Source organism: Acomys minous (genome assembly GCF_964271855.1).
Source record: "Acomys minous genome assembly, chromosome: 13".
Lineage (NCBI taxonomy): Eukaryota > Metazoa > Chordata > Mammalia > Rodentia > Muridae > Acomys > Acomys minous.
Genome location: NC_140495.1, coordinates 109619686 through 109646686, shown reverse-complemented (window position 1 = coordinate 109646686; position 27001 = coordinate 109619686). Strand labels below are relative to the sequence as shown.

At 55.6% G+C, this 27001-nt stretch overlaps 1 protein-coding gene across 1 annotated transcript in view; it reads right to left on the bottom strand.

Moving 5' to 3' along the window:
* Nucleotides 1-8899: 8899 nt before the first annotated feature.
* Nucleotides 8900-27001, bottom strand: part of GRM4 (glutamate metabotropic receptor 4) — a 92596-nt gene continuing 74494 nt past the window's right edge. The window contains exons 7-11 of the mRNA XM_084754179.1: nt 21552-21752; nt 21213-21349; nt 17803-18738; nt 14371-14617; nt 8900-9812 (exon numbers count right to left, since the gene is read on the bottom strand). Of these exons, the coding sequence (XP_084610305.1) occupies nt 9763-9812; nt 14371-14617; nt 17803-18738; nt 21213-21349; nt 21552-21752 (1571 nt within the window). The 3' untranslated portion in view covers nt 8900-9762. The remainder of the gene's footprint in view (nt 9813-14370; nt 14618-17802; nt 18739-21212; nt 21350-21551; nt 21753-27001) is intronic.

The window sequence follows — 27001 nt, the reverse complement described above, 5'->3', positions numbered from 1 at the left end:
GAGCACTGTCTGCTCTTCCAAAGGTCCTGAGTTCAATTCCCAGGAACCACATGGTGGCTTTCAACCATCTATAATGAGATCTGGTGCCCTATCCTGGCAGGCAGGCAGAACACTGTATACATAATAAACAAATCAATAAATCTTTTTTTTTTTTTAATCCCCTTCTTGGGGGCCAGTGAGGTGGCTTGGTAAGTAGAGAGGCTTGCTGCTAAGTCTAACCACCTGAGTTCAGCCCCCAGGACCCACAGCGTGAACTCGACTCTGCTGGCTGCCCTCTCACCTCTACATGCACACTGTGGGGCATGTGTGCACGCAGGCACACACGCTTGATCAAATGAATCAAGAATGAGTTAAGAAGAGAGTGTGTAAGCATCTTCTTGGGTTTCTGTAGCTCACAGTGATGATCTTTGCTCTGGGTTTCTTTTATTTACTCCAGGAATCCCTCTGCCTCCTCCTCGGTGTTCTTTTTAAAAATCACTTCTAAAATATTCCTTGTCAATATGTATCATCTAATATTGCCTCCCCCGACTCTCATGAGGGCCCCTTAGAACCCGTCCTCTGCCTCACGCCTCCCCCTGGTTTCCGCTCTCTGTGTGCTCTGTTATGACTAACGACTTCTTCAGACCTATTTTCCAGTTCACCAACCATCTCTTCAGCTGTATCTGACATGTGGTCTAACCCTTTGGTTGGGTTTTCAGTTTCAACGTTATCATACTTATTTCTGAATCTCTTGGTCCCTCGTCATATTTGCCTAGAGTGATAAGTTTTCTTCACCAACTTTGGTGAGCTTTGGAATTACCTGGGAGACCCACCTCTGAGTTTATTTGTGAAAGCATCTCCAGAGAGGTTTAATTGAGAAGGCCCACCCTGACTGTGGGCAGCGCTCCCCTAGGGGCCAGGGTCTGAACAGAGCAAGAAAAGTATTAAGCGAGGTGAGCAGCAACGTTCCTTTGTCTCTGCTTCCGGACAGGGGTGCGGTATGACCAGCAGCCTTACACTCCCACCGCCATGACACCTCCACCCTGAACTGTGAGCCAGGAAACAAACAAACAAACAAAACAAAAACAAAATAAACCTTCCTTCCATAAGTATCTGTGGTCAGTGTGGTGCTTTGAATGAAAAAGGCCCTCATAGGCTCACAAGTTTGAACACCTGGCCCCCAGCTGAACTGTTTGGGAAGGATTAGGAGGTGTGGCCTGGTTGGAGGAGGCGTGTTGCTGACGGTTGGCTTGGAGTCTCTCCCTGCCCCGCCCGCTGCCCCTCTCTGCCTGCTGCCTGGGGACTAGGTTGTAAAGCTCGCGGCCACTGCTCCAGTGCTAGGCTTGTCTGCTTCCTGTCATGTGACCACAGACTGACCCTCTGATACTGTAAGCAAGCCCACTACTGGATGCTTCCTTTTTAAGAGTTGCCTCGGTCATGGTGTCTCTTCTTAACAAGAGAGTAGTAACTAAGACAGTCAGTTATTTTATCAGAGCAATAAGAAAAGTAATTAACACATCCAACTATCCTTTTAGCAGCCTTATTTGAGCTTTAAATGTGGCATTTTAAGTAAATATGCACATGGTGTGAACCTATAAATAAATCTTCCTTTGTGTGTGTGTGTGTGTGTGTGTGTGTGTGTGTGTGTGTTTTGTTTTTTGTTTTTTGAGACAGAGTCTCTCTGTGTAGCCTTGGCTGTCCAGGCTGGCCTTGAACTCACAAAGATCCACCTGCCTCTGCCTGCCGAGTGCTGGGATTCCTTCCTTCTTTTTTTTTTTAAATGAAAAAATATATTTTATGATTTTATGTGAATGGATGTTTTAGCTGCACATATATCTGTGCACCACATGTGTGCCTGGCACCCTCTGAGGCCAGAAGAGGGCACCAGATCCCAGGGAACTGGAGTAACAGATGGCTGTGAGCTGACATGTGGGTGCTGAGAACCAAACCTGGGTTCCCTGGAGGAGCAGAAAGTTCTCTTAACTGCTGAGCCATTTCTCCAGCCCCCATTCCTTTTTTTAAAAAAATATTTATTTTATTTGTGTGTGTGTGTATGTGTGTGTGTGTGTGTGTGTGTGTGTGTGTGTGTGTGTGTGTGTGTAAGTATAGGGTGCCTGGGGAAGTCAGAAGGGAACCTAGATCCCCGAGGCTGATTGACAGGCAGTTGTTACCCACCTGGCACAGGCCCTGGGCTCTTAATTGTCAAGCCATCTCTCCAGGCCCTTGGTTCCAGTTTTTTGAGATATGTCTCATGTAGCTAAGGCTGGCCTCAAACACTATCTGTCAGAGGCTGGTCTTGAACCCCTGCATCTAGACACATATTTAGTGCCTAGCAAGGAACCAGATTCCAGATTCCCTTTCTGAAATAACTAAATGGAGGGAACATGAAATACATGAAGCCACAGCCCCTAAGACTCTAGCCACACACACCAGGCAGCCTAAGATGGGACAAAGGTGCAGACTGTACGGTGGTCCCATGGAATGCTCGGCACCTCCAGGCCCCAGAAACCCTGCTGGAGCCCAGTGAGCCCACAGTCCTGGGGCAGACACAGAGTCAGGGTGCAGAGAGGGGTCAGTGAAACGGAGAGCATCTGGGCCCCCTCAAGATGAGGAGCTTGGGTTCAACACTACCTGTAGCCCACATGGTCCCTCACATCTGTCCCGGCATGCAACAGACCTGACCTCCCTCTCAGGTGCGCAGGACCCTGGACCGACTGCTGCTCCCAGCATCTCCTGGAGCTCTGAAGCCAGACTTGAAAGCATCTGGCTGTTTCCAAGTAACAGCGCATTCCCATAAAGTCAGGTGACTTCTTTGTAGACAGAAACACCTGGCACAGGAGGAGGCGAGCCACTGTGTCTGGAGTCTGGCCCAGGGGGACAAAGGGAGGAAGCTTTGGCCATGATGAGAGGGCATCATCTGGGGGAGCAGCCAGGAGTGACCTGACAGCAGAGATAGCCAACAGTATCCAAACGGTCTGATCGTCACACACACGTGTTCAAGGTCAGAGAGATGAATTAATAACAAGAGCTGCCCAAGACACTGAAAGGACCCACCAAGCTCCTGGGTGGGGAAGCTGTTAACACACCGGATGTGATCCATGGCAGACTGGGAGGCAAACCAGAAAGGTTAGTGAACTCAAGGCAGCAACAGGAAGGACAAAAGGAAACCAGCCGGGGAGATACTTGTCCAAGGATGAGGAGGTGAAGGTCAGCCTTGGCAACATAGTGAGCAGGAGTCCAGCCTGGGCTAAATGAGGCTGTGCCCGAAAGAGGCGGGGGGTGGGGGGTGGAGGGCGATCAGGGTGGCTCTTGGTGGGTAAAGTTCTTGCTTGAGCGCCTGAATTAGTTTCCTGGAAGCCACGTAGAAGTACAGGGCAGACTCGCACAGTTTGTCCTCGCATCTTCACAAGAAACCCCAAAAAATAAAAAGTAAAAAATTTAAAAGAGTAAAGAAGCACCATGGAGCTAGGGGACAATCATAGCCTGGGGTATGTATGTGACAGAACTCTCCAGAACAGAGGACATGAAAGAGGCAACTAAAACCGCTTTTGAAGAAATAATGGCCCCAGACTTTTCAGGTACAACGGCAGCTATAACACCCCAGAGACTGGGCTGGCAGGCCGGCTTATGGGGTAAAGGAGCTCGCACGCCAGCCAGCCACCTGAGTCTGATCCAAGGACCACGTAAAGGTAGATGGAGGGGAAAAAACACAAACCAACTTCACAAAGTTGTCCTCTGGCCTCCGCACGTGTGGTGCGCACACACACAATGAAATTTATTTTAAAACGTCTAGGAAGCTCAGCAAACACAAACATGAAAGATGCTGCCGTGGCATCCCACCAAACTCTTCAAAACTAGAAGGGGACAGCGCCAGAGGTGAGACGCACACGGCCGGTGAATACAGACAAGCGGAAAGCAGGATGCTTCCTGAAGGCACTACCACTCACAGCTAGGGAGTTCCGTGCAGAGTGAAGTAAAGGCTCGCTGCAGGGGCTGCCGAGATGGCTCAGCAGGTAAAGGAGCTTGCTGCCAAGCTTGAGGCCCTGGGTTCAATCCCCAGAACCCACATGACGGAAGGACCAATCCCCACAAGTTGGCCTCAGACCGCCACACATATGCTATGACATGCATACAACCATAGTAGATAAATAAGTGTAAAAAGAAGATTTAAAAACAAAGTCTGGGAGCCCCAGTCCTATTCCTGTGTGTGAGGGTTCTTCCACAGCCGGGAAGCATCGCCTCGGAGCCTCATGAAGCTAATCCATCCCTTTCTTCTTCACCCTCTTCTTCGGCTTCCTCCCTCCCACTAAAATGGCCTCTTCCTGCCTCAGCCAGCCCACCAAAGCCGGGGAGGCAGGAGGATGGTCTAATCTGCATACTCAGGCTCCTCTCCTGCCCCTCAGTAGGGGCACAGTTGCCATAGCAACAGCCCCCCCCAAAAAGCCTCTTCATTCTCTTCCTCCTATATCCTTCCTCAGTGCTGAGCTGGAACTCACCTCATTTTAAGGATGAAGACACCAACCCAGAAAGGGAAATGAACGTGGCCAAGGACACACAGCAAAGTCAGTGTAGAGCTTTAGCTGGAATCAGGGTCTCCTGATTCCCAGTGCATGGTGCCAGTCATCCTGAGGGAAGCAGGCCGGGTGCTGCTGCCCTCCCCCCTACAGGAACCCTTAGGAGGGAGGAATGTTCCAGAACACCCTTTGTCCCTCAGCAGCATGGTTGCTGGCTCCTTGATGGATAATCAGAATGACTTGGGTAAATGGGCTTCGGAGTCAGGGTCACCAAAGCCAGCACCTGAGATGTTGTTTGGGGGTGAGGGACGGGAGCATCCGGTTTCAAGCAGCCCCATTAGGAAGAGAGATCCACCCAGACTTGGTAGTGCTAAGTAACAATGGAAACACTGTGTAGACAGCCCCTCACCACAGAGTTAGAGCCAGCGAGCCGAGCGCAGTCAGCCGGCTCCTCCCTGAGATCACAGCTTCATTTAACTTTTTTTATTATGGAAATTTTCCAAGATCTGCTGAAGAACTGTGGCAGGAACTCCCACATGTGTTCTCCCAACTCAAGAACCCTCAGTCCGGACACAGCTCTCCCCGGGCATGCTCTCCTCCAGCAGGCCATTAGGAAGGGCTACAGGGAGTTCCCAGGAAGGCGCAGGGTGTTCTGGGGGAAGTGGCGCCCAGAAGGCAGGAGGGACCCTGGCTAAGGAAGCCCAGCCCTGGTTCCCGCCCCAACCCCGCCTCTCTTTGTTTCCTTTTCCCCTTCTTTCCCCCCTTCACTTGCAATAAAAACATAATTATGGGCTTTGTAAGGGAAAAAAAAAGGCAAATTATGGTGACATGCTTTAATTATGTGCCAGCAATGGCGGGCTGAATTCCACGGGCAGGGCCTCAGAGGTTACCTAAAAATAAAGCAAGAAGGCTCATTAGACGCTAATTGCTACTGGTGCCAACTGAAGTGAGATCCCGGCAGTGTGTTGTTCAGCACACAGCGCTGTCGGGGAAAAGGCCGGGTGATGCTCGGAGGGCCAGGGCCAAGGCTTTGGGGCTGAGACTTGAGAGATGGCCAGGGTAGTACAGAGGGTCTAAGGGAAGCCAAGGGAGCCCTGAGTCTACCCTGGATGCCCGGTGGACATCCGGCCACTAAGAGGGGAAGCAGAGAAGCTCAGGGCCTTCTGGAGACACTAACAAAGCAGCTCAGGCCCTGCCTGCAGATTCCTTCAGGCTAGTGCTTCCTTGGTGTTCCCTAGCCTCTTTCTTGGGCCCGAGGGCAGAGGTGGTTAAGAAACAGTTGGCACGATGCTAATTGGTGTCCCCTCTGTCCTAGAGCTGGGTCCAGGCCTTCTTACCTCCAATTTCAAGGGCTGAGAAGAGGCTGGAAGGACAGACTTCAGGCATTCAGCACAACTGTCCCTGGAGAGGGAGGGGAAGGTGGCACCTGTCTGTCCATCTCACCTGGCAGCTCTTGGCCCTGGCCCAGGCAGGAGCAGCTGTCTTCTTGTTGTGAACCACAGGCAAACTTGAAGGTGGACACTGCTTGGTCCCTGGCTTCACCAACCCTAAGGCCTGGTCCACGACCGACCCACAGCACTTCAGCCGTCCCTGGGCTGGCACAGATCTGTGGCTGGAGAGTGCCTTGGCTGTGCTGGGGACTGATCTCCACTTAACTTCCTCCAGACTGAGTCCTCAGGGCAATGGTCCAGGCCCTATGGCAATTCCAACATCCCAGCCTACTGAAATATCAAACCCTGGGCATCTCCAGTACCTGTCTGGGTAGCTCAGGTGTCCCTCATGAGCTAGGGGATGGGATGCAGACCTGTCCACATGGCTGGAGGGGGTGGTACCTGACCTGTTATTCCAGCTACCCCCGAAGGCTGGGGCAGCTGAACTGAAAGTTCAATATAGAGAAAGCCTGTCCCAGAAGAGAAAATAAAAACAAGAAGGTGGCTGAGTGCAGCCCAGTGGTCGAGCACCTGTCTAGTGGGCAAAAGACCTGAGGAACCATCCCCAGTACAGCAGTAAGGAGTAATGATAAAAGTGGATTTGTAGTTTAGGATGGGAGCTGCGTGCTGGCCCAGAGAGAGGGTCTCGTCACCTCAGGGCCACTCTCACCAGCGCTTACACTGCCCCTGACTATCTTCCAGGCAGTGAATACAGGACCCGGCCCTACTTTCCATAGAGCTTGGCAGCCAGCCATGGCTTGCAGGCCATTCCTGCCAGCCTCAGGCCCAGGGGCCCCACTTTTCAGTACCCATACTCGGTTTCAGGTACCCAGCCCAAGGCTTCCCGACTTAACACTCCGTGGCTAGCACCATTCCTCAGGAGTCAACATGTCAGAGTTAGCATGGCTTCCTGAGAGCGGCTCCCTGGGGGGGGGGGGGGGCAGGGGATGGGGGTGGTGGCTTCTCAGCCTGCACCTGCATGTGGAAGGGAAAACTGAGGATTGACCTTGGCTCCTCCCACCAGTCCCCCTTAATGTGAGAGGAACAGAGGCAGGGCCCCATTGGGTCATGAGTCCACCTAGGACACAGGTGAGGTCACCACACACGGTGGGCACTGAAGCTCTGGGCCAGGCCTTCTACCTGGGAAGCCTTGAGCCTCAGAGCGGGGGAGAGGCAAAGTGCGCAGGCTGGGTGCTTAGGAATGCCCTAGAAGACGCCTGTATCCCCTTGAATTCAATCTGCCCACACACACCTGCTCCCCTGGAGACTTCCAGAAATCTGTGACCCATTGCTCTAGCCTTGCCTGACTGAGCCTAGTTCCCGCACAATGCTGAGCAAAACCTAATCTGAGAGGTCTTGGGAGCAGCCTACCACAGTCAGGGAGACAAGGTGTGTGGTTTGAATAGGTTGGGCCCCCATAGACTCACGTGTGAATGCTTGGCCCATGGAGAGTGGCACTATTAGGAGGTGTGGCCTTGTTGGAGGAAGTGTGTCACTGTGGGGGTGAGCTTTGAGGTCGCCTATGCCTGAGCTACACCCAGTGTGGGAGACATTCTCCTCCTGGCTGCCTGAGGGAGAGAATCTCCTTCTGCTCCCTGCAGATCAGGATGTGGAACTCCGGCTCCTCCAGCGCCATGTCTGTCTTGCTCTTCTTTTTTTTGTTTGTTTGTTTGGTTTTTTTTTTTTGGTTTTTTTTTTGTTTGTTTGTTTTTTGTTTTTTGAGACAAGGTTTCTCTGTGTAGCCTTGGCTGTCCTAGACTCGCTTTGTCGACCAGGCTGGCCTCGAACTCACAGCGATCCACCTGCCTCTACCTCCCGAGTGCTGGGATTAAAGGCGTGCGCCACCACGCCCGGCTTTAGCTCTTCCTCTTACAGCACTTGCTGGGTATCAGATGGAAACCTGGTGATGGCAGAGACTGAGCAGAGCGGGCCTCCAGGAGTGAGGGCTGCCTCAGGGGGCTGGGAGACTGCCAACACCTGACAATACCACACAGTGATGTCACCTGCACATCTCACACTTGGTCCCCGATGCTTCCTGGCCCAGGGCCCCCTCTGTCCATTTTGGCTATGGTGGCCCACACCACGGTCGTCAAGCCGTTGAGTGAAGAGAGTTGGAGGAGGGGCAGTGCCAATCACCAGGGTCAGTTCCACTATTAGCTGTGGCCTCATTGTGTCAGGAGGCCAGGCTCTGCTAAGCACCCTGCGTGCCTCCCAAACTGTCAAGGGAGCCAGCTGCCAACAACACATGCTTGTACAACTGCTCCACATACTTGCCACTAGCCTAGGACAGATGGGTGTGATGCGGACAGACACCCACACACAATAAGCATACATGTACAGAGGAGTCGGATACACAGAGCAGACAGACGCAAAGCCCCGCAAGGAGTCATACCCCTGCAGCACCACGTGCCAACATGGGTCCCAGAGACCTTAGCAGCTGGGGACAGGAAAGCAGGGCTGGGTGTGGGGACCCTGGACCCTGAGCCAAATCTTTTAAGGGACACCCTTGGCTGGAGGGAGAGGTGCCAGGAGGGACGTTAGGAGGACAGCAATCCCCTCAGTGTGGATTCATTTCTTTAGATTCATTTTCTTTTCCAGTGCGTGTGCATGTGTGTGTGCACGCACATGTGTGTGCGCATGTGTGTAGATGTGTGCACAGGCGACTGAGGAGATCTAAGAATTCCAGAAGAGAGGAGAAAATCCCCTGGAACATGGAGCTATGCCCAATGTGGATGCTGGGAACCAAACTTGGGTCTCCTGCAAGACACATTTAACCACCAAGCCACCTCTCCAGCCCCCACAGGCACTGGAATATTCTTCAGTGTCCTGCCCACTTTACTCGGATACCAGCAATCCAGATCTGAGACAGCCACAGAGCCCCATGTCTCTTCCCCACCGCCCCCGTTCCTCTGCCATCCAGTCCTTCTGTCCCCTGCTGGCCAGAGCGTGGGGCCCTCAGTGGACACACAGGCCAGGTGCAAAACCATGTGTTTATCTTTATTAGAAATGTTCTCGGTATAAAAACAATCATGCTACACGTCAGAGACCATCACCAAACACCCAGGCACTGAACTCCGTGTCGTTGGCAGGAAGGGCAAGGCGGGCAGGCGGGCGGGACACACGGCAGACGGGTAGGGTGGGCGAGCAGGCTGCAGGCCACAGGGACACACAGAGGCCACCAGGAGGACGCAGCACTTTGCAACACACTCAAGATTGGTTTTCATTTGGGCTTTTTTGTGTTTCCATCCCCTCCTCCCCCCCCCCTTTTTTTTCTCTTTTGCAACATAACAGAGTTGGTGGGAGGAGTCAAGGGAGCAAAGGCTGGAACAAAATGAAGTCGAGTGGGACAGAAGAGAAAAGTGCTGGAGAGAATGACTTGGTTGGGTGAGGCAACCAGGGACGCAGAAGGTGTGGGGCAGGGCAGGAGCAGAAAGAAAAATACAGAAGCAGAGAAGCCCAAACAGACAATACATGCAGAGACAGAAGAGAAACGCAAAGACAGGTAGGGACCAGCCAGGGTCACCAACAGGACAGACGGAGGCAGGAGGAGGGAGAAAAAGCCAGGGCTGGACTCTCAAGACTGAGCCCCTGTGCTTTGGGGCTGGACACATCGGTCCAGAGGAAGGCCTGGGTGGCGCAGGCACTCAGCCTCCTCCGCTTGCCCACCACAGCTTGCCCAGCAGTGATGGCCAGGGGTTCTACAGTCCTCAGCACCAAGCCACATTCGTGGATGCCCACGGGGCAGGCAGGACCTCAGCGGAGCCCTCAGGAACGGCCCTGGCCTGACGCGCCATCCTCAGAGGTTTTGACTCTTCAGTCTGCTTGGCTCCGCAGCCCAGCTAGATTGCATGGTTGGTGTAGGTGACGTAGGTCTGTTTGGTGGCCAGTGCTGCAGAGAGACCAGAAGAGCCAGGAGTCAGCATTGCTTCTTCCAAGGCCTCCTTCCCCGAGGTCCTGCCCCACACAAACTCCACCAGGCCCCCAAGCTGCCTCTCCTGCAGCGCCCAGGCCCCAAGCCCCACACAGAATCTCCAGCAATGCATCTTTGTTCCTGTTAGCCGTTACCTGGCGCCTCCTCCCCCTCACAGTGTTACTCAGATGTGACCCCCATATTTGAGTGCCTCCCGAAGCACCTCCCCACTATAGAACTCTTGTCACCCAACTCTACCATGCCTTAAAATAGTTCTTTGGGTGCGTGATATAATCATAGAATCTTTTTTTTTTTTTTTTTGAGACAGGGTCTCTCTGTGTAGCCTTGGCTGTCTTGGACTCACTTTGTAGGCCAGGCTAGCCTCGAACTCACAGCGATCCGCCTGCCTCTGCCTCCCAAGTGCTGGGATTAAAGGCGTGCGCCACCACGCCCGGCCAATCATAGAATCTTAAAACATTCTCCAAGGGGAATCTTTCAGAGGTTCAGCCCAGATGTTTGGAAGAGGAAGCACTGGGTATGTTGGAACGGTGGCCTGGAGGAGTAGAGTGGGACGGAGGGGGAACAACGGCATAGAGAGGCCTTGGCTGGCTCACACAGCCCTCTGCCCAAGGAAGACACAAGTCCCCAACCCTGTCCACTCCTGGTGGCCCATCCCCCTCGGTCTGGAGGCTCCAGACCAGGCGTTCTCTGCCCTGGTCACTCTGGCCCTCATTCATGTCCCCAAGCCCAGCTGAGGCTGATGTGGCACCTCTGGGGTCTTCCCATTTCCTGGCCACAGCCCTCAAGGACCTTGCCCAGAGGCCAGCTGGGTGAGGTCATCAGGTCGCACAGGCAATGTCTCCCCTACCCACCGGAGTACAGACCTTCTGGGAGCCCAGTGAGACCAAGGAGGGCTACCCCTGTCAGTGAGCTGAAGCTGGAGGCATGAGCCCATGGTTTTGTCCTGCCTTGGCAGGCTGGCGGGGGCGGGGGGTGTCTCCCTCAGTGGCAGTAACATGTGCCTGGGGTGGAGATGAAGAGGGGCTGGGTGGGGGGAAACGTGCTGCCCTCATCTTGGTAGTTGCCTTGGTCCCTCTGGGACTCTTTCATCTCTGAAAAAGAGAAATACCCAATGGATGAGAGACATGTGACCCAGAAGAGAGGGGACGGGCAGGGCGGCATGAAGGTCCACAAGCCATCTCCCTGTCACACTGGCACACGGCTGCCAAATTAAGGACAGTGTTTCTCCACCTCTCCTGCAGCTGAGCAGGCTCCACGGTAAATCTTGCTAATTATATCCAAGGGAGGGATGTCGTCCTAGTTAGGGTCAGCTATCAGCTCGGCACAGCCTAGAGACATTTGAGGGGGTCTCAATTGGGGGAATCACATTGGCCTGTGGCCACATCTGCAAGGAACTGTCTCAGTGAGTAACATGGGAGGGCCCATGTCTGTAGGCGACACTGTCTTCATGCAGGTGGGTCTGAGCTAACTAAGCATGAGCCAGGGGCGGGGCAGGGAGGAGCCTTCCTCTGTGGTTCCTGCTTCAAGCTCCTGCCTTGTATCCTTGCTTTAGCTCAATGATGGCCTGTAACCTTCAGAATGAGATAAATACTTCCTCCACTGACCCCAGGCTGCTCTTGGTCATGGTGTTTATCACAGCAGTAGAAAAGCAAACTAGGACAGCTGGTGTGCAACTTCCACCATAGCCTGAGTTGTTTCCCTTGCACGTCTGCCCTCTCTTTTCTCTTCCATGAGCAGAGCAGACACTGGAGATAGCCAGCCTCAATCCTTGGGGAACCAAAGGAGCAACAAGATGGAAAGAGCCTGGGCCCACACCTCACCCTGCCTGCCAATCATCTTCCTTGACATTGGTGGTGACCAGCAAGCATCTGTCTGATTTGAGCCTCTTGGTTTTGTTCTGTGAACTCAGTCAGTACCTAGACTATAGAGTTCAGTTCAGCTAGAGGGGGGAGGGGCCAGGGTGAAGGGGGAGCAAGAGACCTTATGTGGTAGTGGGCTTCCTGCCTGCAACAGTCAAGCAAGCAGAAGCTAGGTGCAACGGAAGGGAGCATGCCCTGACAGTCAGGGAAAGATAAGAACAGCAGTACGCACAGCATCCCTGGTTCTCTCTAGGGAGCTGGAGAGCCAAGGGGATGGCAGGACAGCGGGCCTGAGATGGACTGGAAAACCTCTGAAGAGGCTGGGACACGGGTGGCAGGTGTGCCGGGTGAGAAGCATGTGGAGTCGTCCTCCTTCCTGGTGCCTCCCCCCTTTTGCCACAGGGCCTCCGTTTCCATACCCATAATCAGAGAGCAAACAAGGCAGCCCTTTGCCCTCGGCTTCTTTACCCAAAGCACTGCCAAAACTTTCAACACCTCCACCATCTAAGCCCCACTGGCCCAGCAGAGCCACAGTGGAAAGCAGTCCAAGCTGCCAGTCCCCAGACTCCCCTATCCCTGTGTAAACTGATGAAATTGTTTCCAAGCTTCAAGACACCCCCCACCCCCACAATGGCTCATGGCCTGGAGGTGGTGGGAGGAGCCAACCCCCAGCAGGGGACTGCAAGCCAGCTGGGAGGGGACCTGGGGCACCACCTGGGCCTCCTCAGGCAACTGCCATGCAATCTAACAAATTAACCCTCCTCAAGCAGAACAGTGGTGAAAACCAGGTGACATCAAACGCAGCAGCTGAGCTGGATGTGATGGTGCACACCTGTACTCGGGAGGCAGAGGCAGGCGGATCACTGAGTTCGAGGCCAGCCTGGTCTACAAAGTGACTCCAGGACAGCCAAGGCTAACACAGAGAGACTTTGTCTCGAAAAACAAAAACAAAAAAACACAGCAGCTGGCACTTGGGCCAGGGGAAATGGAGACCCCGCCCACAGCACTGAGAAGCTGGGCAGCAAGGTGGTCTAGGGCAGTGAGGCCAGGGTGGTCCTTGACACTGCAGAAGTGTCCTCTTTGTAAGTGAAGGCATGAAGGTGTGGCCGAGCCCTGCCCAAGGGTTCTCAGTCACCAGCCAACCATATAGCAATTTGCCAGACAGCTTGAGGCACAAGGCTAACAGTCACCCCTTGTCGCCCTGTGATTCGGCACCAATCTGCCTGCAATCAGGATTCTAAATTATTTATTCTGTTGTTTGTTTAAAGATATGTGGCCTGAACTTGACAGGGTGAAAAATGTTCCTGTTCCACGGGAGTGACACATCCCCACTCCTTCCTCTCACACACACCACACACACCCCCCTCTGCTGGGCTGTCCCTAGAATTGATGACTGTGCAGCCCTGTCACAGAGAGACAGGGGATAAGAGAGCTGCCACCTCTGGCCCTGGCTGCAGGGGAGGCTGGGCCCTCCGGCACCTGCCACACTTTCTCTTCTGACCTTGTGATTGGGAGCAGGACAGAGGGACAATGTCAGCAGGGCCATCAGAACCCACCATGGCTGAGGAGCATGTGCCACCTCCTGAGCTAAAGCGTTGGTGCATCCTACTCTCGAGAGACGTGCATGTGCATGTGTGTGAATGCGTCTGTGTCGGAGCTGTGTACAGAGATGCTTCGGAACCAGTGTCCAGGGCCTTGGACGGACAGGGATGGAATGGGACCAGACAAGTGTCCCTGTGCTCAGGCCAGAGAGATTGACACAGCTGCATTGAGGGTCCTACCATTCCAGTGAGTGGAAGCCAGAGGGGGCGCCCCGCGAGGACCCTCTGCCTCTACCTCAAGGAAGGGCAGGGCCAGAGGCCAGGGGCTACGTGATTTCACCGGAAGAGGAGCAAGAATAGTGAAGTAAATTACAGGGGAAGCTGCTGACACAAGGTGGGGGCACGTCAAAAGTCAGATGTAAATCTGCCACATAGAGGATGGAGGCTTCAGGGGCAGGGAGGCCATCCCACAGGGAAAGACACCATGCTGAGACCAGCCCTGCCATATCTCAGCAGGGGCCCTCACTTCTCCTGTGTCTCAACTGGGGATCAAGGCCAGGTGGAGCTTGTCCCTGATGCCACCAACTCCAAGCTCATGACCCTCTCTGCTGAGGCCTCTGACAAGCCCCGGGCTGGGGATGGGGGATGCTGCTCCATGGGACAGCAGCCAAAGTCCCACCCCACTATATCCTCACCCGCCTGTCCCAGGATGGCCACAAAGCCAAAGATCCCCCCTGGGTTGCTCCAGGCATTGGGTCTCTGCGGTAGCCTCTTCCCCCAATGGGTGGAGAGGTGCAGGCCAGAACAGGGATATAGTGGGGGGTCTCAGCATCCGCAGGAGCCAGGTCAGCTGGCCGAGAAGGAAGTGGTCACTCAGGAAGTCTCTGAAGTTCTCTCGAGCCACCAGGGAGGACCTGACAGGGCAGCTGTGCTGACCTGCAACCTATTGTCTCCTAGGGGTTACCAAAGGGCAGGTAAGGAGGCCTGTGCGAGACAGGGATTGGGCGGGGCCTGGGAGACAGCGGGGAAAGAGGGCGGGGCCTGGGAGACAGGGGGAGGGGTCGGGGGAGCGGGCGGGGCCTGGGGGGAAACAGAGGAAAGAGGCCATACACTCACCTGGGGCCTCCAAGTTCTCACACAGCTCGGACTTGGCTTCCCCATTTGGCCTGAAGTTGCCCTTCTGTGTGAACTTGTTGGACATGGTGGCAGCGGTGACTACGGCTTTGAGGCTGCGCTTGCGCTTGGGCACGTTCTGCTCCGGGTGGAAGAGGATGATGTAGACTTTGGGCATGTAGAGCATTCCCAGGGACACCGAAGCACTCAGACTCACCGAGACCGTCAGCGTGGTTGTCTGGATGTACAGCTGTAGGTGGCCGCAGGTGGGGGTCAGAGCCGGCTCCGCCCAGACGCCCCTCGGCTCCGCCCCACTCTCCCGAGACTACACCCACCTGGCCCTGGCCCTGCCCCACCCCGCTCCAGCTCCATCCATCCGGCTCTACACATCTACCTTTCTTCCCAGAGGTCCCTGACCTGTCCAGCACCCGTCTAGGACCAGGCACAGCCGGAACAGACCCACTCTGCGCCTTATGGTTCCGGCAGGAGGAAGTCATCGTATGCAGATGGCACTTCAGAATTCCTGGTACTCAGGTCCTAGCATGCGAACTTGTGCCTCAGTTTCCATACATGTACAAGACAGGCCTGAGAACTACAGTGTGTACCTCACAGGTCTGTGGCTAGGGCAGAGTTAACAGTCAAGCGTACGCAAAGCACTGTGTGTGTGTGTGGGAACTCACAGAAAGACCCGCTGCATCCCACCCGGAGAAATGTCCCCAGAGTGGTTCTTGGGGACCAGAGCTGACCTCACAGGGGCAGTCCTTGCACAGGGCTGCTACAGGTGACATGAGCACAGATCGGTGCCTTGGGATGGCTCCCAGCAGCCCCTCGTTCAGCGTGCCACCTATGTGGGACAGGCCCTGACTGGGGACCCACGACACCCAGCGGAAGACTGCGGTGGCAGCAACACTGTCAAAGCTCATTTCATGCTAGCTCAGCAGCACTAACGGTGACAGATGTTTAGCAAAATGAGAACCCATTAATCTGGGTGTCGGATAATCCATTCATCAATGGCGGACGCCCTCCAAGCAGAGCCCGGCAATTCCCAGCACCCTGCCCAGACTCCCTCCCACGTCCTCCCTGCTGACAGGTGATCCAGGCCCCAGCTGCCCCTCTCAGCTCAGCTAGGGCTCCAGGTGCTGACATGGAGGAGACAGGAGAGGCCCCCAAGCCTGGGTCTTGCCCTAGCGTGGTGCTAATGTTCCATTTTTCTAGGAAGAGCGCCCCCACTCCCAAAGGCAGGGTACACTTCTCTCCACTAGCCCAGTGGTGTGCAGCACAAGGCTGCGCCACTGCTTTCTGGAGCCACAGGGGTCCTAAGAGAGTACGGGCTATCTGTCTGCCCTGGCCCATAGTGAGATGCCGGGCAAGCCTGCTCCACTCTTTGGGCTTATAGCTCCCGCTACTCATTAACACAGGCAGAATGCACAGCATTTTGGACCCTGTGTGTGCCTTCGCCCCAGTCCATAAACGGAGCCTAGGTGAACACAGTTGCTGCTTCCAGGTTGTTTCCTTTTTCAGCCCAGGAGCCTCTGAGGACACAAAATGGTCAAGAGCAGCTCACACTAGAGTCGAAGCTGCTGGCGATCTGCTCAGTGGCTCCCTGGTGTCCCTGGTGTCCCTAGCCGCCTCCCGGGAGAAGGGTGGCCGCCCACCTGGCTTCTCTCCTTACCCCAGGACCCAGGGCTGCCCTCCATCCCTGCATCTGGTCCCTGGCTCCAGCACCATGTCCTGTGGCTCCCAGAAGTGGGCGGCTGGTGATGGCTTCTAGAGAAGCCACAGTCCTCTAGAACCCAGGCGACACAAGGTGAGACAAGGTAAGGAGTGCGGGAGGGGGGCCGGCCCAGGGATGGTCGAAGGCTGCAGAGTGAGGGCCAGCCTGCCATGTGACCTCACCACCAGGCCAGCCAGCACTGCAGCTTCTTTGTGGAGTTCCTCTCTGATACCCAGCACAGCCTCTGCTCTCCAGTGATGACAGGGGACAAAGCGCAGAGAGCAGTCGCTGTGTGTATGGACCATCGTCCCCTTCTTCCATGCTAGGGCCAAGAGAAGCTGAGGAGGTCTACCCACTTTGGCTTTCACACAGGGTGTCCCAGTGGAGACCGTGGTACTCAGAATTGGTGCAAACCCAGGAACCTGCTCTGTCCTGGCTGACTCCACAGCTGCATCCTGCCCAAGGCTGACTGAGCAATGACCTTACAGAAGACAGAATGACCACTTTAGATAGCTCACAGCTGTTGAGCCCTGAGAATCCTGGGCAAGGCAAGAGAGCTACCACTGGCTGACAGGAACAGCCCAGACTGCCTCACACAACACGCACGGGAGCCATGCACACCTGCACACATGCACCTGAACTCACACGAACACCTGGCTTGCATCCCCCTCCCTGCAGCTGGGTGCACGCACACATACAGAGATCCATCCAGACAACTGCAAGGCGCCTGTATGCGCCCACCAACACCTGTAACTGTGTGCACACACTCATCCATATAGGCAGCTGTGACTCCCTCAGCACACATCTGCCCCTCGCGTCCATATAGTTCATCTACTGTCTAGCATGCACATTTGCAAAAGGCAATGCCTACATCTGCTCACTCCTTATGCATGCACTCTCACATGCACGCGCACACTCTCCTCTTCCTCCTCTCCCTCTCCTCTCTCTCTCTCTTTCCCCCCTTCTCTCTCTCCTCTCTCTCTCTCTTCTCTCTCCTCTTTCTTCTCTCTCTCTCCTCTGTCTGTCTGTCTGTCTGTCTCTCTCTGCCCCCTCTCTCTTCTCTCTCTCCTCTCTCTCTTCTCTCTCCTCTTTCTTCTCTATCTCTCCTCTGTCTGTCTGTCTGTCTGTCTGTCTCTCTCTCTCTCTCTCTCTCTCCTAGTGTCCCAAGTGACAAGGACTCAAACCCTAGTCTCTCCGTTCTGGCTCCACTTGGAGGCTGGGAGAGGGCTAGTGCTGGGTGGCCCGGCCACACGTTGGGGAGGGCAACCGTTGCCCAGCTCAGGATGGACCCTACCCATCTCTGGATTCTGAAGAGACTGTCTCTGATGGGGATACACCCTAGCACCTCTTTCTAGGTGCTGAGAGGAGCCCCTTGGAGGGCAGAGATCCAGGATGGAAGGACCTTAGTTGCCATGTTGTGCCCTATCACCTGCAGACCCAGATCCCCCTGCAAGAAACACAGGAGATTCTCCCAGGAGTGACTCCCAGGTCAGGGCAAAAGTGATTTCTCAAGCTTCCAGTTTCTGGGGGTGTGGACCACACACCCCAAGGGCACCTCACAGATGTATAGGACCTCTGCCTGTACCCACCCTCAGCAGAGAAATTTTTTTAGTTGGGGGAGGGGGATACAAAGTCAGAGAAACCCAGAGCAGGGGCGGGGAAAATGGGCAACTGAGCTCTCACTCCACACTCCGCCATGCATCCTGACGCCCACCACCCACCTTGTCGGCCGACTGTGAGGTGCCAAAGAAGATGGGGATAAAGGCCAGCCAGACAATGCAGGTGGTGTACATGGTGAAGCCAATGGGCTTGGCCTCGTTGAAGGTCTCAGGCACACCGCGAGTCTTGATGGCGTACACGGTGCACGTGACCATCAGCAGCATGCTGTAACCCAGCAGGCAGATGAGCGACAGGTCGGAGATGTCACACTTGAGCACACCCCTGGCAAAGCGGGGGTCAAGTGTCCGCTGGTCCTGGAAGTCCACCACTGAGTGGGAGGGGTCCACCACAAACCACACACAGATGCCGAGCAGCTGCAGGGAGATGAGGCTGAAGGTGATGGCCAGCTGCGAGGCGGGGCTGATGAAGCGCGGAGCACTGACTGACCGCTTGCCCTGTTCGAAGATGCGGTAAATACGGTTGGTCTTGGTGAGCAGGGCTGCGTAGCTGACGCTCATGCCGAGCCCCAGGAAGATGCGGCGGAGCGAACAGGTCCCCAGGTCTGGCTCCGCGATCATGAGGAAAGTGGTGACGTAGCACAGGAAGATTCCCGCCAGTAGCACATAGCTCAGCTCCCGCCCGGAGGCCTTCACAATAGGAGTGTCGTTGTAGCGCACAAAGGTGACCACCACGAACAACGTGGCCGCAATGCCCACCACAGCCAGGAAGAGGGGCAGCACAGCCCAGGGCGAGTCCCACTCCAACTTGACGATGGGAATAGGCTGGCAGCTTGTGCGGTTCTCCGTGGGCCGCATGTCGTAGGGACAGGTTTTGCAGGTGTAGCGGTCCACCTGGTACTGGTACCCTGTGCAGGGCTCACAGTGCCAGCAGCAAGCCATGCCCTTCACTGTCTTCTTCCGCTCGCCCGGCTGGCAGGGCAGGCTGCAGATGGAGCGCGGCAGCTGCTGGCCACTCCCTGGCCACTGCATCCGCTCTATCTGGCAATGACAGCACCACAGCTGGCCTCAGGATGTGCTGGCAGCACAGACCTTACCGCTCCCCCCTCCTCCAGCACCTCCTCCGCCCTGAGATCTCTCTGGCTCCACACCTGAATCAGCTCATCACTGGCCAAAAGCCCAGCTACCTGGACCTTGCCAGAGCTGGCTGAGAGCTGGTATCAGACAACTTACCTTGTGACCCGGACACCCCTAACCTGGGAGAATTCCAAACTCAATGCTCATCTGGAGAAACTGAGGCTGGGGAGCATAGAGGTGGCACCTACAGCCACACTAAGCACCAATGCCAAGACCCAGGAGTCCCAACTGCCAAACACCCCCAGGCCTGGAAACCGTGCTGCCAGGAGTGACTCAGAAATGTCCCTTTTGGCCCGCCTAGCCCCCACCCCTCCTGTGTGGTTCTCACACACTGCCTCACAGCTCAATCCCCAGCTTCCACCCAGCGACTCCGGAGTCCTGCTTAGCTGAAAGCGAGGAACAGAGATTTAATCAGAAGACACACAAGGAGCGCCTGGGGGTTAGCACCATTCCAAGGCTCTGCAGATGCTATTGCTGTAGGCAAAGCAAGCCACGAGGAGTGTTGTCACGCCCTACCAACTTCCTGACAGCACTGTGGGAAGTAACCCAGTGGCCTGGAAGAGCTACCAGGTGCTGGACCAGGGGAGCCCTGGTCAAAGGGTGTGCGCTAAGGGCAGTGAGACAGTTTGTTCTCAGAGCAGCAAGCCTGGCCTAATGGGACTCTGTGTGTGTGTGTGTGTGTGTGTGTGTGTATCTGTGTCTGTGTGTGTATCTGTATCTCTGTGTCTGTCTCACTGTGTGTGTGTGTGTGTGTGTGTGTGTGCGTCTTTGTCTATGTCTGTCGGTCTGTCTTTGTGTATGTGTGTCTATGCGTCTGTCTTTGTGTATGTGTGTCTATGCGTCTGTCTTTATATGTGTCCCTGTGTGTGTGTGTCTGTCTGTCTGTCTTTGTGTGTGAATCTGTATCTGTTTGTATCTGTCTCTGTGAATGTGTGTATGTGTCTTTGTGTGTCTGTATGCATGTGTCTGTCTTTATGTGTGTCTGTGTGTCTGTTTTATCTGTCTGTCTTTATCTATGTGTGTGTGTGTGTGTCTGTGTCTGTCTGTCTCTGGGTGTATCTGTATCTGTGTGTGTGTGTGTGTGTGTGTGTGTGTGTGTGTGTGTGTGTGCGCGCTTACTGAGTACCCTCTCCTGCAGAAACATACTTGGCTGGTGGAGGCTGTTCCGAAAGCTCCAGATCTGAGCAAAGGGGAGTGGGGGAGGGGGAGATGTAGAGGAGCCTAATGTGGGAGGTTGCCGTGGGTTCTGCGGGTTCTGGGCTGTGGCTGCGCAGCCGTCCTGAAGGGATGACGAGGCTCCAGGAAGCTGGTGGCTATTCTGGAAAACTCTGGTCCCCCATAAAGACAGTCTAGTCCCAGGGCTGGAGCCATGGCGAGGGGGCTGGGCACCCTTGAGGAAACACTTGACCTGTTGAACCTCTGTCCTCCATGTGTTCCAAGGGCTGCCAGTATGAAGCCACATTGCCATTTGTTGCCTCCTGTGACTACCACAGGGAATACTTGGCACCTCACTAGGAGAGCTCCCTCTCCTGCACATCCCCTCTGGCTGAGTCCTCCCAGTCAGCTCCAGCCTGCCTGCCAGCTGTGGCTCATAGGGCAACCTAAATCTAGTCACCCAGGGAGCAAACAGGAAGGCCCAGCCCTCACCTCACCTCACCACTGTGACTTAGTCCCTTCCTGACAGAGCAGGAAACCCAGGAGAGTGCCCTGGGCAGGGTCAAGCTGGAGCTTGGGGACAGACAGGCTGAGAGAAGAGGGGACCTTCAGAACTACACACACACACACACACACACACACACACACACACACACACACACACCCGCCTTCAGGGGTCAGCAAGACACACAGAACTGCGGCAGTGTAGAGGGGCCGGCATGTGTGCCCGCTGATCTGCCCCTGGGAACGGTGCTGGCTGCCTGTGCCCTCTGCAGGGCGCACCCTCATCTGTCTCCTCTCTACGCAGCATCCGGAGAACCTTGCCACAGGTACGGGTTTGCCCCTCCAAGCTGTGTGACTCAGGAGACTTCCCCCCAGTAGTGTCCTGAGATGTCTGCTCTACTGAGGAGGCTCTGGGACCTGGGCGGGGCTGCTGGGGCTCCTGTCTGGAAGAGTCTGCACCGTGTTGTGCTTTGCCACAGACAACTCACTCCCGGTGCTTTCTCTCAACAACAAAACTGTTTCACTGCTGGGTTGACTAAGCAAGAAGGAAAGCCATAGCATCTCTTGGGCAAGCTGGGAAGGGCTGCCAGGGAGTACCTGGGAAAATGAATAGCTCCTAGCGAGGCCTGAGCGGCCAGAGACTCGCTCTCACACAGCCTCCAGGCCAGCCACGCCTCTGCACTGTGTCCCCCATGTTCCCTCCCAGACCTCATGCTTACTCTGAGGTGCAGGTGGTCAGTCCAGGAGCCGATGACCTTGTACTCAGCCGAGCCGTTGCGCAGTTGGTACTGGTAGATGTCGTATCTCCCAGGCGCGTCTCCGTTCTCATTGAAGGTTACGGGGTTCCCTGCAATGCCTGCACACGGGAGGGCTTTGCTGAGCCTTTACCCAGGCACAGGGATGTTTATGAGCTCAAGGCAGAGGCATCCTGGGGAGATCCCTACACAGAACATCTGAAGAGACCACCACTCCCAGCCCAAAGCCCAAGACCTTTACACCCTGCAGCTGCGCGGCCCAGGCTGCCCCGGAGCCAAGTGGTGTCCTGCTGCGTGCCCCACCTGAGAAGTTGACGTTTCTGATGTACTTAAGCAGCTGTGTGCCATCCACAGGGTCCATGCGAGGGCAGAGTCCTACGCGGCCGGGGCACAGGTCACGATGCATGGCGTGCAGCGCGTGGCCCATGGCATACACGGCGTCAATCACGAACTGCACCTTCCCCTCCTGCTCATATGCCGAGTCCTGCCCGATGCGCTCCCGGTCTGTGAAGGAACACCATGCCATGCACCCGTGAGGCCCTCTGAGCTCAGCAGGGCAGTGGGAGCCTGAGCCAACCCTCCTAAGCACAACCAGGTGAGTGAAACCCCTGTGGCTGCTTCACCACCCTGACGTGTCTACAAAGAGAGTCACCCAGTGGAGCCCAAGAAGGTGACCCCAAAGAGTAAAAGGGAGTCCATAGCCCTACACTATGCCCCACAAGGCTCCAGAAAAGCCAGGACAAGCCCCTTGGTCCTGTCACCTTCAGTAGGCAGTGACCTGCTAATACCCTAGGGCTGTGGAATCTGCTAGCCCCACACCCCCCACCCCACCCCCATCAGCTGACCTGAGATCACCAAGGAAGTAGTTGCCCCCACAGGCTTGGGAATGGCCAGGACAAGAACTGTGTGTCCCCCGAGGGCCATGGGGTCCCAAAAGCTGCTCACCAATATAGGCCTAAGGTTATTGTGTAGTTTAAATGCTGATTTCTGTACCCCCCCCCCCCCCGCCAATGTCTGGTTGCAAGCTTTGTTCTGAGAATTTACTGTCTAAATGTTGTGTACGCTCTGTGATAGCTGGGTTAAGAAATAAGCTAAGAGAAACAAACACTGTTTTATAAAAATAACTTAAAACACACTATGCCACCCCAGAACATGACACCCCTTCCTAAGGAATAGATAAAAGGAAGCCCGAAGCTGGGCAGTGGTGGCGCAAGCCTTTAAGCCCAGCACTCGGGAGGCAGAGGCAGGCGGATTGCTGAGTTCGAGGCCAGCCTGGTCTACAAAGCGAGTCCAGGACAGCCAAGGCTACACAGAGAAACCCTGTCTCAAAAAAAAAAATTGCCCAAAGAGGCTAAATCTGGGCTTTGATGCCCTCAGTGGCTTCTAGTCACTGGACATCAGACGTGTCTCAGCTCTTCCACAGACCTCTCTGTTGTAGGGCACAACCCTCCCAGCGAAACATCCTGTGTGCGACAGCTGAGTCCCTTCACAGAAGGGAGGGAGGCCAGCATCCCTGGACCCTCCCAGCCACTTGGATGCAGTCCTCCCTAATTACACGTGGCCTTGGGTAACAGGGAGGTTCCAGACTACACAAGCTGCGGGACATGAGTGGAAGGGGGCTCCATCTAAGCGGCCATGAGAGCAGATCTTCCCGTGTCACCCTCAGTCCTGCCTGTAGGCCAGTCCACCTGGCCTCTGTACACGGCCTCTCTGTCACCTTAGGGCTAGGCTTCTAAGCATGCCTCTTGTCCATGGGCAGGGGTCTGGGAGTGTGTCCAAGACTCTCTGAGACAAAGTTGTTAAAACTCACTTTCCCATGTGAACTGTGGCAGACTCAAACTTTAGTTGGTCATTGGGACCTTCTGAGAAGGGGACACTCGGCCGGATGGCTGCCCAGCCCCTCTCAGCAGCCCTGTGCAAGCTCCCGGGGTTGCAGAGGTCTGGGTGTCCTCAACTGGCAGGGGTCTACTGAACCTGCTCCAGCAAGCTGTGAGGCCGCGGGGCCACGAGGGACGGGTGGGTGACCAACCAGCGTCATCTAGGTGTGGGTGGTGAGAATGGGGCTTTGGAAGTGGCAGCGGCAACCCCTGGACCGCAACACTCAGGAAGTCTCCCTAGAGGCAGCAGCTCCTGGCCAGGACCCTGTGTGACACTGATGCTTTTGAAAACCCTGCCTGAGGTCCTGAGAGCAGGGCAGCGCTGAGGGCCCTGTGTGAGCTGGGCTTTGCGAATCAGCTCATTGGCTTCTTTATTCATGTGTAGGCGTGTTTTGTCTGCATGTATGTATTACCCCATGTGTGTGCCAGTGGACGTGAGGAAGAGCAATCAGGTCCCCTGAGGTGGGTGCCGGGAACTGACCTGGGTTCTCTGGAGGAGCAATGCGTGCTCTTAACCCCTGAGCCCCCTAATTCTTTTATTTATTTATTTATTTATTTATATTTTTTATTTTGGTTTTTCAAGACAAGGTTTCTCTGTGTAGCCTTGACTGTCCTGAACTCACTTTGTAGACCAGGCTGGCCTCGAACTCACAGCGATCCACCTGCCTCTGCCTCCCAAGTGCTGGGATTAAAGGCGTACGTCACCATGCCCGGCCCCTAATTCTTTTTGAAATTATGTTTACTTATCACATGTGTGAGCTCATGTACCACAGCCCACGTGTGGAGGTCAGAGGACAACTGGGAGGAATCCAGTCTTGGTTTCCACTGCATGGGTCTCAGGACTGAACTCAGGATGTCCTCAGCGAGTCCTTACCACAACGACATGAGTCATTAGTCCCTTTGCCGTGACAGAGAAACTGAGGCACAGAAATGCTGAGCAGTAAGCGGGGTCCCAGCAGGAGCCAGATGCAGGTGTTCCAAGCCCAGGACCATGCCCAGTGCTGAGCATCGGAAGGAAGCAGGCAAGAAAGCTGGGAAGAGGGTCCAGGGCCCCGGAGGTATTGAGAGGAGGAGGAAGAAAATGGGCAGGGCCCCAGGGTGCTTGCAAGCTGTGTGTCCTACACAGTGCCTAGCCACAGAGCAGAACGAGGGCACCGGCTGTGCCTCGGCCACACTCCCAGAGCCCTCACCAAGGACACAGCCATGATGTGACAGAGAGAACACGTACAGAGACCAAGCAGACTGAGCTATCCCTCAGCCCCGCCTCCCTCCTTAGGAACTCTGGAGGTCAGAATGTCCATCCCTCTGCCTAGGGCACCTCAGAAGCTGACCTGAGGTGGGGAGAACCCAGTGCCCACCTCTACTGTGGGCCCCACTATCCAATCCCTCACAACAGGAAAGATGCACCCAGTCCTCTGGAACCGGGAGGCAGGGCTGATGAGCTATGGCAGCTGTCACTAGTGGTTGGCCTGCTCTCTTAGCCCTGCTGGCCAGGACTATCCTTGGCTCATACAGAACAGGCATTTGTTGGTTGAGAGTGGACACTGGAGATGCCAGTAGCAGTTTCCTGGGCTGAGGCGCGGTTGGTTACTTGCCTCTACCCTCCTGTCACAAATAAAACTGAGGCCAAGAGACGTGTACTCCAGCCACACAGACAAGGGGGCGCTGCTGGATGGCAGGCAGAGCAAGTACCCAACCTCCAAAGCTGATCTGCACCCCTCTCCTGCCACACGTGGCCGGTGCTGCCTCTGCACCTCACTGTCTCATTTCCTACCAGCACTGTCAGTTCTAGGTCAAGACGCGAACAGCTGGAGCAGCAGAATGCGGATCCTCTAGTTTGTCCGTCCTGTCTTCCTGTCAGAGCCTCAGCCATGGGGTGCTAAGAGCCAAGAAGGAAAGAGGAAGCAGCAATGGCTCGGTTCCCAAACAGCCTCTCCTAGATATCCCGGCCGCGGCCCCCTTCTGGAGCCCCCAACCCAAGCCCTGGACACCATTCCCTCAGAGCCCCTACACCACCTGGCATATCTGACAAGAAGTAAATTCTCAGGCTCCATACACAATGGAGGAGAAGGCTGCTACAGCAGAGGCTGCCCCTGGCCTCTCCAGGCCCTGGCCTTTCGTGACCCTAGACTCTCTTGCCCCTGGTCTCTCCTGGCCCTGGCCTCTCCTGGCCCTGGCCTCTCCTGGCCCTGGTCTCTCCTGGCCCTGGCCTCTCCTGGCCCTGGCCTCTCCTGACCCTGGCCTCTCCTGGCCCTGGCCTCTCCTGGCCCTGGCCTCTCCTGGCCCTGGCCTCTCCTGACCCTGGCCTCTCCTGGCCCTGGCCTCTCCTGGCCCTGGCCTCTCCTGACCCTGGCCTCTCCTGACCCTGGCCTCTCCTGGCTCTGGCCTCTCCTGACCCAGGTCTCTCCTGGCCCTGGCCTCTCCTGACCCTGGCCTCTCCTGGCCCTGGCCTCTCCTGGCCCTGGCCTCTCCTGACCCAGGTCTCTCCTGGCCCTGGCCTCTCCTGACCCTGGCCTCTCCTAGCCATGGCCTCTCCTGACCCTCGTCTCTCCTGGCCCTGGCTCCCGGGCCACTCTGTGCTCCCACTGGCGTCATAAGTCACTGGAGAAGGGCACAGCCTCCAGGAGCTGCCTCTGCGGGAAGCCTGTCTCCACTCGAGTGTCCGTGGAAGGGATCTGGGGGCAGATTCACGCCCCACCATCTCGACTCTCCCACGAGCAAATCACAAGTCCGGCCACTGACTCCTTAACATGCTAGCCGAGCTACAGATGTCACATAGTAGATGTCACATAGGTGGCCTACCAGGAGCGAGCCAGGCTGTGAGTGAACCTGCTATATCTGTATCTTTTCTATTTCTCCTTCTCTCCTTTCCCTTTCATCTCCAGCCTTGGACTCCAGGCCTGTAACCCACAGAAAGCAATAAGGACAAAGTACCCTTCAATGGGGTGGTGATCTGAACCCTAACCTCTTTTTCCAGGGATCCCCAGGCCTCAGGCAGCATTAGGGACTCCTTGTCTGCAGATCTAAGCAGGGAAAAGGTAGGGTCAGTGTCCCCTGTCACAGGTGAATGGAAGCCAGGCCCAGCAGGGGCCTCACAGCTCGGGGAGGAGGTGAGGCACACGTGCGCGAAGAGCCGCAGGAGGCAATAAATTCCAGACACATGGTGCGGTGACAGCAGCAACAGTTTGAAGATGTCCTAATTGTGTCCCGGGGCACCGCGAGGCAGAGATGCATTTGGCTCAGCCACGGGTGACAGGCAGCTGGGAACGCAGGGAGGGTTTTCTCTCACAAAGCCCTGAGCGGTAGTTACTGCGGAGACTGCAGCCTTTGTCGCCAGGTTGTAAATTGTAATCAGAATGAGTTTTCAAGGTTGAAATAATTGGTCCACAGCTCCCCTCCACTCTCCCGCGCGTGCCACCCTGCCACCAACCCGGATGCCACTTCCAGAGACACCTTCAGGATTGAACCAGGTCCCTCGACAGCCCCAGACGTGCAGAAATTCACATGTCTGTGCATGTGTGTATGTGTGCCTTTGCCTCCCAAGTGCTGAAATTACAGGTGTACTCCAGGCTGGTGCAGGTGTGTTCGTAAGCGGAGCACTCCAGGGGAGTGTGAGGAAGAACTGGGGTTGCCAAGAGTGGGGGAGGGGAACAGAAACGGAACCTGTGGGGTGTGTCTCCCTGCTAAAGCTGCTGAGTTCCTTGGGTGTTGTACCCTCACTTCCTGGCAGCGCCATGCTCTACCTCTCCCTTTCCCCAAACCTCTGTGCATTTCCAGCCATGCTCACTCCTGATGTTCACAGCTGCCTGTGCACACCCCCCCTGGGGTCCTAGACCACACTCCTGCTTGTCCTCAGCCCACTCCCCCTCCACCTGG